Source organism: Anomalospiza imberbis, chromosome 7, assembly GCF_031753505.1.
Source record: "Anomalospiza imberbis isolate Cuckoo-Finch-1a 21T00152 chromosome 7, ASM3175350v1, whole genome shotgun sequence".
Lineage (NCBI taxonomy): Eukaryota > Metazoa > Chordata > Aves > Passeriformes > Viduidae > Anomalospiza > Anomalospiza imberbis.
In genome coordinates this window covers 22,153,826-22,166,304 of record NC_089687.1, presented here as the reverse complement: position 1 = coordinate 22,166,304, position 12,479 = coordinate 22,153,826, and the positions used below count along the sequence as shown (strand labels likewise).

Genomic DNA, 12,479 nt, shown 5'->3' with positions numbered 1-12,479 from the left:
TACATACTGGGACACGAGGGGTACAGTGTAATGAGAAAGTGCAATAAAATGTGGGGAAAATAATCTGGGACAAGAACTACAATGCAAAAATCAAGTATGTTTGCTCCAGGCATGGCACTGAGTGCTGGGTATGGCAAAGACAAGATCCCAGGCAGCGGGGCCCATGGGTGGGTTCCAGGCCCTGTGCAGGACAGCGAGCATCACATCCCTCCCTAAGGGGTGTCTGTGATTGCTTCAGCTCCCCTGGCCTGTCTCATGGGCAAGAGAAGGCCACAGTTTGGAGATGCGAGACTGCCCGGCATGTGCAGAAGGAGAGGAGCTGTGGAGAGGCAGGTGGCTTGGCAGTCAGGCTGCAGAAGTGTCAGCCCCTGGCAAACGGGGTGGACCGGGCTGGGCATGTGCTTCAGGAACACGTGTCCTGGACATGGGGCTGTGAAAGATGAGGCTGTGAGATAGTGAGGAATTGATGATTGAGATACAGCTCCCTCTCATTTAAGGACAAGACAAATGTTTCAGTAACTGAGTAGTTCTAGCCATGAGATTTTTGAAGTGGGAATTAGAACAATTTTCACATTTCCTATTCTAAAATGCAGATGTGAAATTTGACTTTGAAGCTCTGGCCAGTTCATTCTCTAGGCTTTTATGCAAGTTTTCATATTTGGGGCTGATGATCTGGAGACAGATAAGAGGTGTAATGAAATAACACAGTAACAATTGGTTTCCCTCAGGTAATTGTGATAAAGAGGTTGGGGGAATTGAATCACATGTGCATGCCGCCATTGCTCTCAATGCGACCTGACAGACATGACGACTGGCACCCTACCCCGAGGACCACACTGCCAGAAAATTACAGGCTCCATCTCTGACTTTGAACACCTACTAAGCACCTCGATAGCGTCCAACGCATTTTGCCCCTCTGCTTTTATCATAACCCCGACTTTTCAGCAGTCACCTCGTCGCCCATGCCCTCGCAGAGCAGGATGTGGGCATGCAAAGGCCCCTGCCTGCAGCACCCCACGCCCGCAGGCAGATCCGGGGGCAGCAGAGGCCCCGAGAGGGCAGGGCGGTGTCGAGCCGCGCCTCAACATCAAACAGGGGCAGCGGCGGCGACACCTCGGGTCCGCGGGGGAAGAGGGAGAGGAGTGCGGGGCAGGGAGGGGACGCCGGGGGCCGTGGGAGCGTCTCGCCGGGGTAGGCACGGCCCGTGGGGGTGGGTGCCGCCAGGGTCGTGTCCGGGCACGGCTGGGGAAGGTGAAGCCTGCAGGCAACAGGTGAGGCGGAGGCAGGGAACTCTGCCGGGCCTCGGCTTGCAGGAGGCAAGGGAGGGTGTGCGGGGGCCGAGGGCTCTGCCCGCGGGAAGGGAGCCGGCGGGAAGGAGGGTGCTCTGGCACCCGCATCAAAGGAACGGGGAGGGAAGAGGCGGGTGCCCGACATCAAAGCGCGGGCTGGTGACCGGGAGGGCAGCGGGGCACACGAGGGGAGCCCCGCGGCACTGCGGGTTAGGCAGGGGGAGCGCGAGGGCGCGCACCGGGGCGCGCCAGGCTCTGCGGACCCGGGTGAGACGGGAAATCGCGTCGCTGGAGAAAGTGGGACAACCGGGTGGCAGCTCGAGACGCCCAAGGAGGGCGGTGGAGCCCCGCCCATGTCCCCCGCCCGCCGGTGGGCCTCTGCCGTAGGCCGACGGGCGGCAGGGTACGGGTCCCGAGGCTGGCGGCGGGGCGGTGGGCCCCTCGCCCCGCGGAGGGGAGAGTGGCCAGGCTTGTCCTACAGCGCCTTCTCCTGGAAGAGCCCGTGGAGACATAAGGGCTGGTGGCTGCGGCCGGGGCCTGTCGCGCCCCCGGCGGTCGCTCCACGGCCCGGCTCGGCGGCCCTGAGGGCGGGAGCCGCGGGCAGGTGACCGCGTCCCGGTCCGTCGGGGCGTGCGCCCACACGCGGACACATGCGGCGGAGCCAGGCCAGGACGGGGAGGCCGGCCGGGCGGCTGAGGTGACCCCCGCCGCCCTGCACTCTCACAGGCTCCAGCTCGGATGGCTCCCGCCGTGGGGCACTGGGTAGGCACTGCGGGCTGCCTCCTCTTCTCGCCGCACTCTCCCCCGCGGGTGATGGGAGGCGAGTGCTGAGTTTGGGCAGAGCCTGCTGCCCCTGAATGCAGTTTTATTGCCTCTTGTCTCTCGCAGAGACCCTTCCTCCGCGCCCCGCCCGGCCTCCTCGACCTGCTGCAATGTTTATTGCGCCTCATCTTTTCCTTTCGCTTCCTGTTTTTTCCTCTCCCGCTCCAGCAGCATTGAGTGCCGCACTGCAGTAGAGCAGTAAATACCTTTAACAGCTGCCTGCCAACGGAGGGGTGAAATACCGTCTTTGTTCGGGTTTCTTTTTCTGTCCCAAGCGCCCATAAAACACCCCGTGGGAATTATATTTTTTTCGGGTACGAGAAAATGAATCGGCGGGGTTTTCAGTTCTTAAGAACGCAAAACCAACGTGCATATCTTCGCCCAATCTTATCGGGTTTCCCGGGTTCGCAGATCACAACACACCCCCCTCCTTGCACCAAAGCCCTGCCAGACTGAGGAAACAGGGCTGCACTTCTCTTCCAGGCAACCTGCAGCAGCTAAGCGGGCGCCAGCCTGACTTCCCAAATGGCAGCCGGTGCCAGCGGTACCCCGGCACTGTCAGGGACAGTAGGCTGCCGCTTCCTGCCAGCTGCTTTGTGATGGTGTTTTTATACTGCCCGTGCGTCAGTAAAAGGGTGCACTGGGGATCGGCTGTTTCCTTTCAACACACACACACAGAGGGAAAAAAAAAAAAAAAGAAGAAGGGAAAAAAAGAAAGGGTGAGTCATATTCTGTCGAACACATCGGGAAATGAAGCAAGTGTGAGAAATTTGACTGTGAATCTTGTACTCCAAAAATTTCAGCACACCAACACATCTATACTTATACCATGTTTTATAGGAGCATAAATAGATATAAAAATACAGTCCTCATAGGTGCCATATATATACAAACATGTACATATAAATATATATGTGCCATATATATAAACCAGTATTTATTTGCTATGAATACTTACAATTCCATAGGTATGTTTAAGAATATAAACAGACCTATGTGTACTAGAATGTTAATAATAAATAAATAAATACATACATACATACATACATGCATCCGATAAGAAAAAGACTAAGAGCAAAAGCAAGCCAGGAAGGAAGCCATTTAGAAAAAAAGACAAATTCCCACATGAACCAGTGGAATCATAAATGTATGTGTGTATCAGTATGTGTCAGCAGATGGACCCGCAGACACACACATACACATTAGAATTCGTTAGAACATCCTGCTTTTGTTTTCTTCTTTTTCCCCAGGCTACGAATAATTTCAAAACAGCTCAAGGACGAGATTTTCCGAAGTTTTTGGAGAGATTTATAGTCAAGTAGCTATAATTACTGTGTCACCTAGGAGGGATTCTGAGAGTGAAACCTAACGCAGCACATATTTTCCACGTTACTCTTGAAGACTGTTGCTATGTTGAAAACGATTCATCCTAAATAATCCCCAAGTCCTGCAGGAGTGCAGGGCGGCTGGCTTGTGCAAACAGGCAGAGCGTGGGGGACAGGGATCTTATCGCTTACTGTAGTGCGGCTCGGGCTTAGCGGAATGAGGGGTGCTCGGGGGTGGATTAAAGAACAATTTCTTCTGTGGGTTCAAAATATGTACTCGGGGTATGACTGGCACCTTTCCACCCTCACTGTGTATCGTGTTGTCAGGCGTTCTGCTTTACCGTTAATGAACTGGCTGCTTTCGGGGTAAATGGCGAGTCGGTAAATTCCTGCAGTGCAACAGCACGGTGCACTGCAACCACCGATCATCGATGTGAACGCTGAATACCAAACAGTGGGCTTTCCACCGTGCACTAACAGCTTGAAAATGAAGATGAAATGAGTAAAGCATATATACGCTCACAACAACGTACTTCCAAGGAATATGTGTTCTACAGAGAGAAGTGGATGTGTAGATACGATATATATGTATGTATGCAGGTAATGTGAATATGGATGTACATACATATATGGGTAACGCAGGAATAGTCTACCTAAATATTCTATCTCCTCGACATATCTCAAAATAAACCCAAGGATTTGTTGTTGGGTTTATTTTCGAGAACTTGCCCTCCATTTAGCCCCCGATGATTTCCACGCGGGTAAGTAGCCGTACTGCGGGCGTGCGCTCCTGGCCGCGTCTCCGCGCAGCCGCCCCCGCGTTCCGGCTGCCGAGCCCGGCCCGTGTGCTGCCCACCGAGCAGCTCGGAGCCGCAGCCCTGGCTCCGCGCCGCAGCGGGACAAGGATGTGAGAAATTCCTGCGGGGCAGGCGAGGGCTCCCGGGACTGGCCCCGGGCACTGGACGGGCCCCCGGGCCCCTAGCTCCGGCCTCCGGCTCGACCGGCTCGACGGAGCCGCCCCGCGCCCTCCGCCCCCGCGGGAGCACTGACCCCGATTCTCCTGCGAAAACACCTGTTAGGCTTTAAAGTTACTCGACTGCCCTTCCGCCATGGGGAAAACAAACTAGAGCATCACCACAGCACGCTTCAGGCTGGCAGGGGGAAAAAAGTATCCCAAAAGCAGAGGACCTTATATTGAAAGAAACCCCACCGGCAGGCGAGGCACTGACTGCGTGCACTCCGCCCCAGCCTTCCGCCCCTCACCGCGGAACACCAAGACATCGTGGCCCACGGCGTGTTTTCCATGAGAGACCGCGCGCAACAGCCGCTCTCACTCTGCGGCATGCCCACAACCATTATTAATAATAATAACACCGCCGATAATTACAATAGCAATAACAACAACAGCAATCGTAGCGGTAATAATAGTAACAGCAATACTAAAAGGAAGAAGGGTTTTTTCGAGGCACAGGTGATGAAGAGGAACAGGAGGACAGGGGAGCCGGTGCCGTGCCGCATATTGCGGAGTACCGGCGACCAGCCCGAGGGGAACTGAGTGCTTACCAGTTCGCGGCATTGCCCGCATGCGGAGAAGCCCGGGAGGGTCGCTGTAATCCATTTTGTACCCGCGTAGCAATCCGTGTACCGGAGGAGATAGCGGCAGCGGGAGCATCGAACGGTGGGAGAAGAGCGAGGGGCTGCAGGCGGTGCGGCGGCGGGCGCGGGTCTCCGCGCATCCCTCCGTGGGCGCGGGAGAGGAGGTGGCGCGGGGCCAGGGAAGTGTCAGTGCAGCGGCGACGGGACCGGCCGCGGTTTTGGGGGAGCGGGGCACAAACATGAGGGCAACTGCCATACACCTCAGCCTAGACAAAGGTTAGAAAAAGAGGGGCTGAGGCTCTCTGAAGGCAGAATGCAGGGGGAAATTCGCCAGGGAAATCAGGAAAAGGCCATGAAAGCGCTCGCTGCCTGCACATGACCAGCCGCAGCCAATGACGAGCCCAAATAGGTCATAAAAAGGTCTATTACCAAGTTGTAAATTTTCTTCAAACAAAAAGGAATTTACTGCAATTCCTTGCGGATTTTGCACATACTGCTTCCCAGCGCCATGTTTCTTTCGCCTGCGCGCTGCGCTTTTACTGAGGCTTCGGTCCCGCCTGCCCTCGGCCTGTGCGCCACGAGCGCGGTGGCGGAGCCCCGTGAGCACGGCCGGGACGCGGGAGATCCGCGCGGGCCGCGGAGAGAGGGGCAAGCGGTCGCGGAACCGCATAAAGAGGGGCAGGGCACTGTGCCGAAGGATCCGTTTCTTGCCAAACGAAAGGGGGCTTAACCCGCATCCCCACCCTCTTCTCCCACCCCTCCCCACCGCTCCGCCGGGCACTAAAAGAAGCCACATCTGCTTTAGCGCCCACTACTGAAGCGGAAGCCGTCGCCGACATAAAAATGGTCCGAGCCTCTTCCCCACCCCGCAGTGTGCGGTTCCCGCAGGTTGCGCCGGGCACTGTCACCGCGCCCAGTGCAGGCTGCCTCCGCCCCCGATAAAACTTTCCCGGGGCACCCACAGGGAGAATCCGATTCCTAGAAAGTATTCTAAAAACAAATAATTAAAATGGGCCTGTGTCCACAAGGAATACTCGGCTCGGAGACGGAGTACTGTGGATGTTTCTTGCTCAAGTTTTTTTTCAGGGAATAGCCAGAGCCCTCAGTCTGTGACCTCCGTGCTGGTTCTAGCTGCTAACAAAAGTAAACACGCCTAAAGATGTAGGATCAAGTTTGGATCTTTTAAACACGCTGCTTCAGGCAGTTGCACACCTTTGAATATTGCCTCAGCGGAGGCTATGGCAACTCTCGTGGTGTCTGTGCAGCATTCACGACTGCGCTGAGCTGCTCCTCAAGGGAACGGAGAAATTCCGCGGAAACCAAAGGCGCGGTACATCCACTCCGCGGCCGTCCCAGGCGGCCTCTCGCCGCCGCTCCCGCCGCAACCCGCGCAGCTACGGCTTTTCCTTGCCAAAAGTCCGATGGCTTCGGTTTTACAGGGGACACGGTGGCCGCCTGGGTCAATTTCTGACTCCGCTATGTTTTTTCTTAGCAAGTTTCCAAGTGAGACCGAAGGAGAGATTCAGATGCCAGGCTACGGGGGTAAATGCCTTAACAACTACAGCGATGTTTTGTTATTCTTAATGAGTAAGACAGGGGCGATTCCAGTTACTACTAGGCCTTCGCCAATTATGCGGGCTCAGGAAAGTCAGTTTTTGCCTGCGTGGCTGCGTTCCCAGTCGGTCCTAGGAGAGCAACGCAACGGAAACTTCTTCAGGAATATTTTAATTTTATTCTTTGTCTGATAATTAAAAACAACTACCGCAGCAGCGCAGCAGCTCTTTTCCGGACAAATACTAGCCTAAGGAGTGTTCCGCTGGTGTGTGAAGGTCCTCGACGTGCCTTCGCCTCTCGGGCAGCCCGGGATGGCAGCGGGCGGCACCAGCACGGCTTTCCCGCAGCAGGGCCGCCGGAACCGTGTTGAGTCCAGCCTCCGCCGACAGCGCAGCAAAAGCGAGAGCCTTTTCCTGCCCGAAGACCAAATATGTCGGTGCCACTAGCACAAGTATTGTTTTGAAAAGCGAGGGGATTTTGTGGGTCGGGCCATCGGGTTACTTTAAACGCGCAGCTACCAGCCCCACATCCTCCCTTGACACTACGGATACCGGTGTATTTATGCAAATCCATGCAGCAAAAATGTTTATTTCGCTGCTTTGTTGCAGCTTCCCCTTGTTTACAACCTTTAGCCAACTAGGCGATTAAAATAAAACCAAGAACAATAGCTCCGCTTGCTCGTGCCTCCCTCCAGAGCTGGCGCTTTGCAGCAGTGGAAACGTGCCTCGGTGGTGGGGAGCGGGGAAGAGGAAGGGAAACGAAATGAACCAAACCCGCCCTACAAGTCCCATTCCCGTGGACGGCGGTTCTCGCCGCGCCGGGTGCATTCCCGGGAGCGAAGCGGTGGGTGCGAGAGAAGGGCCCAGAGGCGGGCGGGCAGAACGGCGGGCGGCATCTCCTCGGGAACCTGGCTGGGATTTTCCGAGCAAGGCCTCGGCTCAGATCACTCTCGTTTCTGGACAGAAAATAGAATTATATATCGTGTTTGTCGCAGTTTCTGGCGCGTCCATTCGATTTCCTTCATAGACACATTACTCACGGGAGCGTCAGCCGGTAGAGAAAAATGACACAAAAATCTTGGTAGAGATTTATACCTCATCCCTCGACCCTCTGCCTGCCACTCCTAAAGAAGACTGCTCTCGGCCTTCCTGTTAGATACCGCACTCTGCGGGACCCTGCCGCGGAGCGGGAGCAAGAGGAGGGAGGGGGAAAGGAGAGAGAAATTAAATTGTTTTGCTAATCAGAGAGGACCTTTCCTCCTGTGGTTGCGGGAACCGTGAGGCAGGCGCTGTCTTCACCAGCTGCGGCCTCCCCTGAGAAACTCATCATATGATAATATTTAGGGGTAAAAACATCTTTCTCTCAGTCTACGCATGGTTTGGGACTCCTAAGAATTACAGCCCTCGAGAAACCCCCATGCAAGGTCGCAAAATCTTTGTATTCCTCTGCTTGTCAGCCACCCTCGGGGGAGGCTGGGCCCGTTTTGGCCGTGGTTTGCGTGGCAGGGCTGGAAGGCCCGCACCGGTTGGAGCAGCCCTTGGGGATGGTTGGGGCCGGAGCGCTCTCCGGGCTCTCTCCCTCCGGCCGGGCTGGCAGCAAATGGCTCCGCAGGGCAAGGGCCGTGTTTGCCGGCTGCGGTCTCTTGCACGGCCGCCCCGCAGCCCGGGATGGGCGGCAGGAAAAGGCGAAAGCAAGGCCCAGGCGCACGTCGGGGGCTCCCTGGGCCGGCCCGCAGCCTGCGCTCCGCTCGCAGGTGAGGCCGCGGTCCCCGCTGGCCACTGCTTGGACCACGGCTCCGCAGCGCTCGGGGCAGCGAGTAAAAAGCAGCTTTTGTACGCATTGTGCCATTCCCAGACCCCACAGAAGCACCCAGCATCGGAGGAGAGACGGGGGAGGGCACAGGGGAGAGTTAGTCCGGACCACTGGAAACTCTGAAGGTTTCTTGAGGAGTAGATTACAAAAGGAATACAGAGATGCTGATGCATTTTATAATTGAATAAATTCGGTTTATTTAAATCAAATATTATAGAAGAAGGTTAAAATAGTCCTATGATATTTTCTTCAAGATTATTAAATTTATTTAATTTATTCAACATAAGAACAAGAATTAAAATAGTAAGTGCACTTGTCTTGATTAATAAAGCATTGTTAAATGTCTTACTTATTGATATTTATTATTAGGAAGTTTATGTCGTTTCCCACAATCACCGTCTTTTAAGATTGCAAATATATATATATATATATTTGTATATAATTAGAAATTTATTGCTAGAAACTCTGTATCAAATTTGAAAAAATAAGTCGTTGAAATGTTAAATCTAGAGATCGTTCTGGATACGCTAATAAACAAAATAAAAGCACAAACAAGTGAAGCACCCGAAGCAGGGAAATGTCAAACGGAGGGACATGGGGGTCACTCGTCCCACGACAAGATCACGTAGAGGTGTGGATGAGCTGAGATGCTGGGCTTTAGCCTTGGTTATTTTTGATTGACTTTCACAAAGACATTTGGGGCAAAAATTAATTCGTCTGGCCTTCAGCTCTGTCTTCTTCCAGATCATGTGCTTCCTTTTTGGTCTCCCCTTCCTTTCCCTCCTGTCTGGAAGCGGGGAATTTGTCCTTGTTGTTCTCTTTTTTCCATTTCATCCTCCTGTTCTGAAACCAGATCTTTACCTGCCTCTCGGTGAGTCCTAGTGCGTGGGACACCTCGATCCTTCTCTTCCTGGTCAGATAGGGGTTAAATAGGAACTCCTTTTCCAGCTCTAGAGTCTGGAATCGGCTGTATGTTTGTCTTCCTCTCCTCCTACCCGGCGCTGCTGTTTAAAACAAAAACATAAGGGTTTGGAGGTTGGTGTGGCCGTTCAAAACAAGGCGCAGGCAAGCAGCGAGGACTCCGGTCCCTCCGGAATCCCTCGAGAGAAGCCCCACAGAACCGCAGGGAGAGAAAGCAGAGGGCACAGAGGAGTCTAGAGCTTTAAACTCCAGTGAGAGGAACACAGCGATAGTAAATTCGCGAAACGCCTCAGCTGTCCCTCTGCATAGGATGTTGCGGGGTCACTTTATCATCTTGTATACCACCCCCTTCCCGACCCTGCACCCTTCCCGTTCAGGCAGCGGCGACGGGAGACAGGCGAGCGTGTCAGCTGCGCCTCAGCGTCCGAAAGACGTCTCAAAGGCTACTCTTGGGTTGGTAGCTGAGTGCTGCAGAGGTTTCTGCTTGCTCACTGCATCTCTTTATTATCGCAAGCCACCGCGGTGATAGGAACGGCGGTGAGAGAGGTAGGGAGCGGGGGAGACAGAGGCAGGGAGCGAGAGTCAGCGAGAAAGAAGCAGGAGGAGGAAAAGAAAGTTTCAAACTCAGACGTGAGATGGAAGCAAATTTTTGACTGCGTCCAACCTTGTGGTCTCATCCAGGGAAACATTTGAGCAGGAGACGAGCTCTGATTTAAGTGGTCTGGTTCCTCGCCAATATTAGCACTGGACGATTTACAGTCAGGATATTGTACCAGCTCGGCCTCTTGCTGTGTCGTAAAAATCTGCTGTCTCTGTAAGTTATCGTATCCGTAAAATTTAGCGGGCTCCCCGTGACAGGTAACCCCGCTGCAGGGGGCAGGAGGCGGAGGCGCGGCGGGGGGAGGAGGAGGCGGCTGGTAGGCGGCCGTGGGGCTCCCCCCGGCCGGGTGGTAAAAGTCCGCGGCCGCGCCGCCGCCGCCCCCCGCCCCGCTGGGCGCGGGGTGCGGGAAGCCGGCGGCGGCCGCGCCGTTCCCGTAGAGCAAAGCGGCGGCGGCAGCGGCGGCGGCGGCAGCGGCGTGTCGGCCGCTCACCTCGGGTGCGAAGTGACAGTCGTAGTACGGGGAATTGATGGCTTCCCCCGCCGCTGCGGCCGCCGCCACCTTGTACTTGGAGTACAGCGGGTTGACAAAGTAGGAGCTCATCGGGGAGGGGGCAGCGGCGGGCGGGGGCACGGGGCGCTGCTCACGCCGCCGCCGCCGCCGCCGCCGCCGGTGCCTCTACGCCGCGCTCATGCCGCCGCCGCCGCCGCCGTCGTCGCTGGCCCGTGCGCTCCCCGCTCCCGCTCTCCGTGTATGTGGTGACCAGGACTGGATTATAATCGCTCCCAAAATGACCTGCCTCACTGCTTTTACTATTTCCTATTAGGCACACAGCAGCCCGCGCACGCACACACACACACACACACACACACACGCTCATGAGCTCAGGGGGGACTTTTGGCTTCAGTTTACATGTGCCGCTCCTCGGGCAAGAAAAAAACTCGGCCCAGCCCTGCCCGGATCCACCCCGGCCGCGGCACCCCCGCTCCCCCCTCCGGTGTGCGCTCGCTAGGAGCCGCTGAAACCCCCGCCGCGCAGGGGCGAGGCGGCCGCGCAGATCCCGCGCGATAACCGCGGGCGCGCTGCCCGGGGCGACGCCGCCCGGCTCACCCAGGCTGTACTGCCCGCAGCGCGGCCTGCACCGCCGGCCGGCAAGGGCAGAGCCCCTCAGAGGGAGCCGATGCCCGTCGCAGGGTCTCCGGGGTGTAGGCGAAGGCAGTGGGGTGCCCGTAGGGCGGCAGCGTGCAACGGCAGGGCCCCCTTGCCAACGGGCCCTCCGGGTCATTTCCTTCCAGGAGAGCAGATCGCTGGGAAATGAGATGCACATTTACCCTTGACGCCTTGCACGCATGGCTGAGGCTCCAGGTTAATTGATACTTAATGGAAATCATGCCTATGAATATACTTTCCATCATTTCACCCTTGGTGGACGTCATTACCGAGGCAAAGAGAGGGAGGGGGAGAAAAAAAATAAAAATGTGTGGGTGAACGGTTAGCACCGCTCGGGGACTCGGTCCGAAATATGCGAGCCCTGTTCTCCGGGAGGAAGGAAGGAAGAAAAGCTCTGCCCAGCAGGCTCGGCGCTGCCCCCGCTCGGGCCGGCCACCCCCGCTGGCCCCCGTGCCCCAAGAAGCGTCGTCTCCAGTCCTCTCTTTCCCGCTTTGTCCTGCAGTGGGAATCAAATTTTTGGAGAGACACATTCAGGAGCTCGAGTCCGCCCTATTTTGGAGAGAGACAAAAAATGTAGGTGAAATATAATACAGGCCCAGCCAGAGCCACGTGTGAGCGTCTGATGCGAATTGACAAAAAAAAAAAAAAATCCTTGTGGTTACATAAAAGGCATCTCAGGCTCCTTCCCCATCACACCCCGTTCTTCCACCACCCCCACGCCTCCATGCCGATTAACTCGCTTTGTCTCGCTGACCAGCCCGGCTGCCCCGCATGTGTGCACCCCGACGGGCCCTGTGTCCGCAATGACACCCTCGCCCGGGCGGGGGCCCCGCGGCCCGGGGCGCACGCCTTTAGGAACTCGCGGAGGCTTAGGGACCCCCGTGCAACCCAAGGAAAGGCGGGGGAGGCGGGAAAGGCGGGAAAGGCCCGGGCACACACGCACGGACAGACAGCAGCAAAAGCCCTTCGCCAGAGACCAGCAGGAAGGCAGGAGGCCGGGCCTGGCAGGGGGGTGAGCGGCAGCGTAGAGACACTGCCTCACCCTGCGGAGGGGCACAGAGGGGCAGTGGCTGCTTCCCGCATCCGCGCCAGACACCCCCGCCCCTCCTCCTGTGCATCCCGGCGGGCGGTAATTCCACGGGCCAGCGCCGTCCCGGCGCGGGGCTGCGGTGCCCGCGGCGGAACCGCGGTGCCCCCGGCCGCGGGCGCGCAGAGCGGGGCGCGGCGGCCGCGCAAGGGTGGAGCGCGGGCGCCCTCTGGCGGTGAGCCGCGGCAGCGGCAGGCAGCGCCCCCGCGCCGCGCTGCCCGCGCTGCCCGCGGCCCTCCGGCCCCGCCGCCGGCCGCTGGCGGCCAGAAACTCCAACTGCGGGACACCGGCGGGGCCGGTGTCG

At 56.9% G+C, this 12,479-nt stretch overlaps 1 protein-coding gene across 3 annotated transcripts; it reads right to left on the bottom strand.

The window, feature by feature from the left end:
• Positions 1 to 8,568: 8,568 nt before the first annotated feature.
• HOXD8 (homeobox D8) lies at positions 8,569 to 10,858 on the bottom strand. Of its 3 annotated transcripts, XM_068195952.1 has the most exons (3): positions 10,411 to 10,812; positions 9,984 to 10,131; positions 8,569 to 9,402 (listed from the first exon to the last, which is right to left on the bottom strand). In XM_068195952.1, the coding sequence occupies exons 1-3, from the start codon at positions 10,519 to 10,521 to the stop codon at positions 9,107 to 9,109; spliced, it is 555 nt and encodes a 184-aa protein (XP_068052053.1). In that variant the 5' UTR covers positions 10,522 to 10,812; the 3' UTR covers positions 8,569 to 9,106. The 3 variants fall into 3 exon arrangements, with proteins under 3 accessions (XP_068052053.1, XP_068052052.1, XP_068052051.1); XM_068195951.1 differs by having other exon boundaries at positions 8,569 to 9,399; positions 9,984 to 10,858; XM_068195950.1 differs by having other exon boundaries at positions 9,984 to 10,824.
• Positions 10,859 to 12,479: the final 1,621 nt, after the last annotated feature.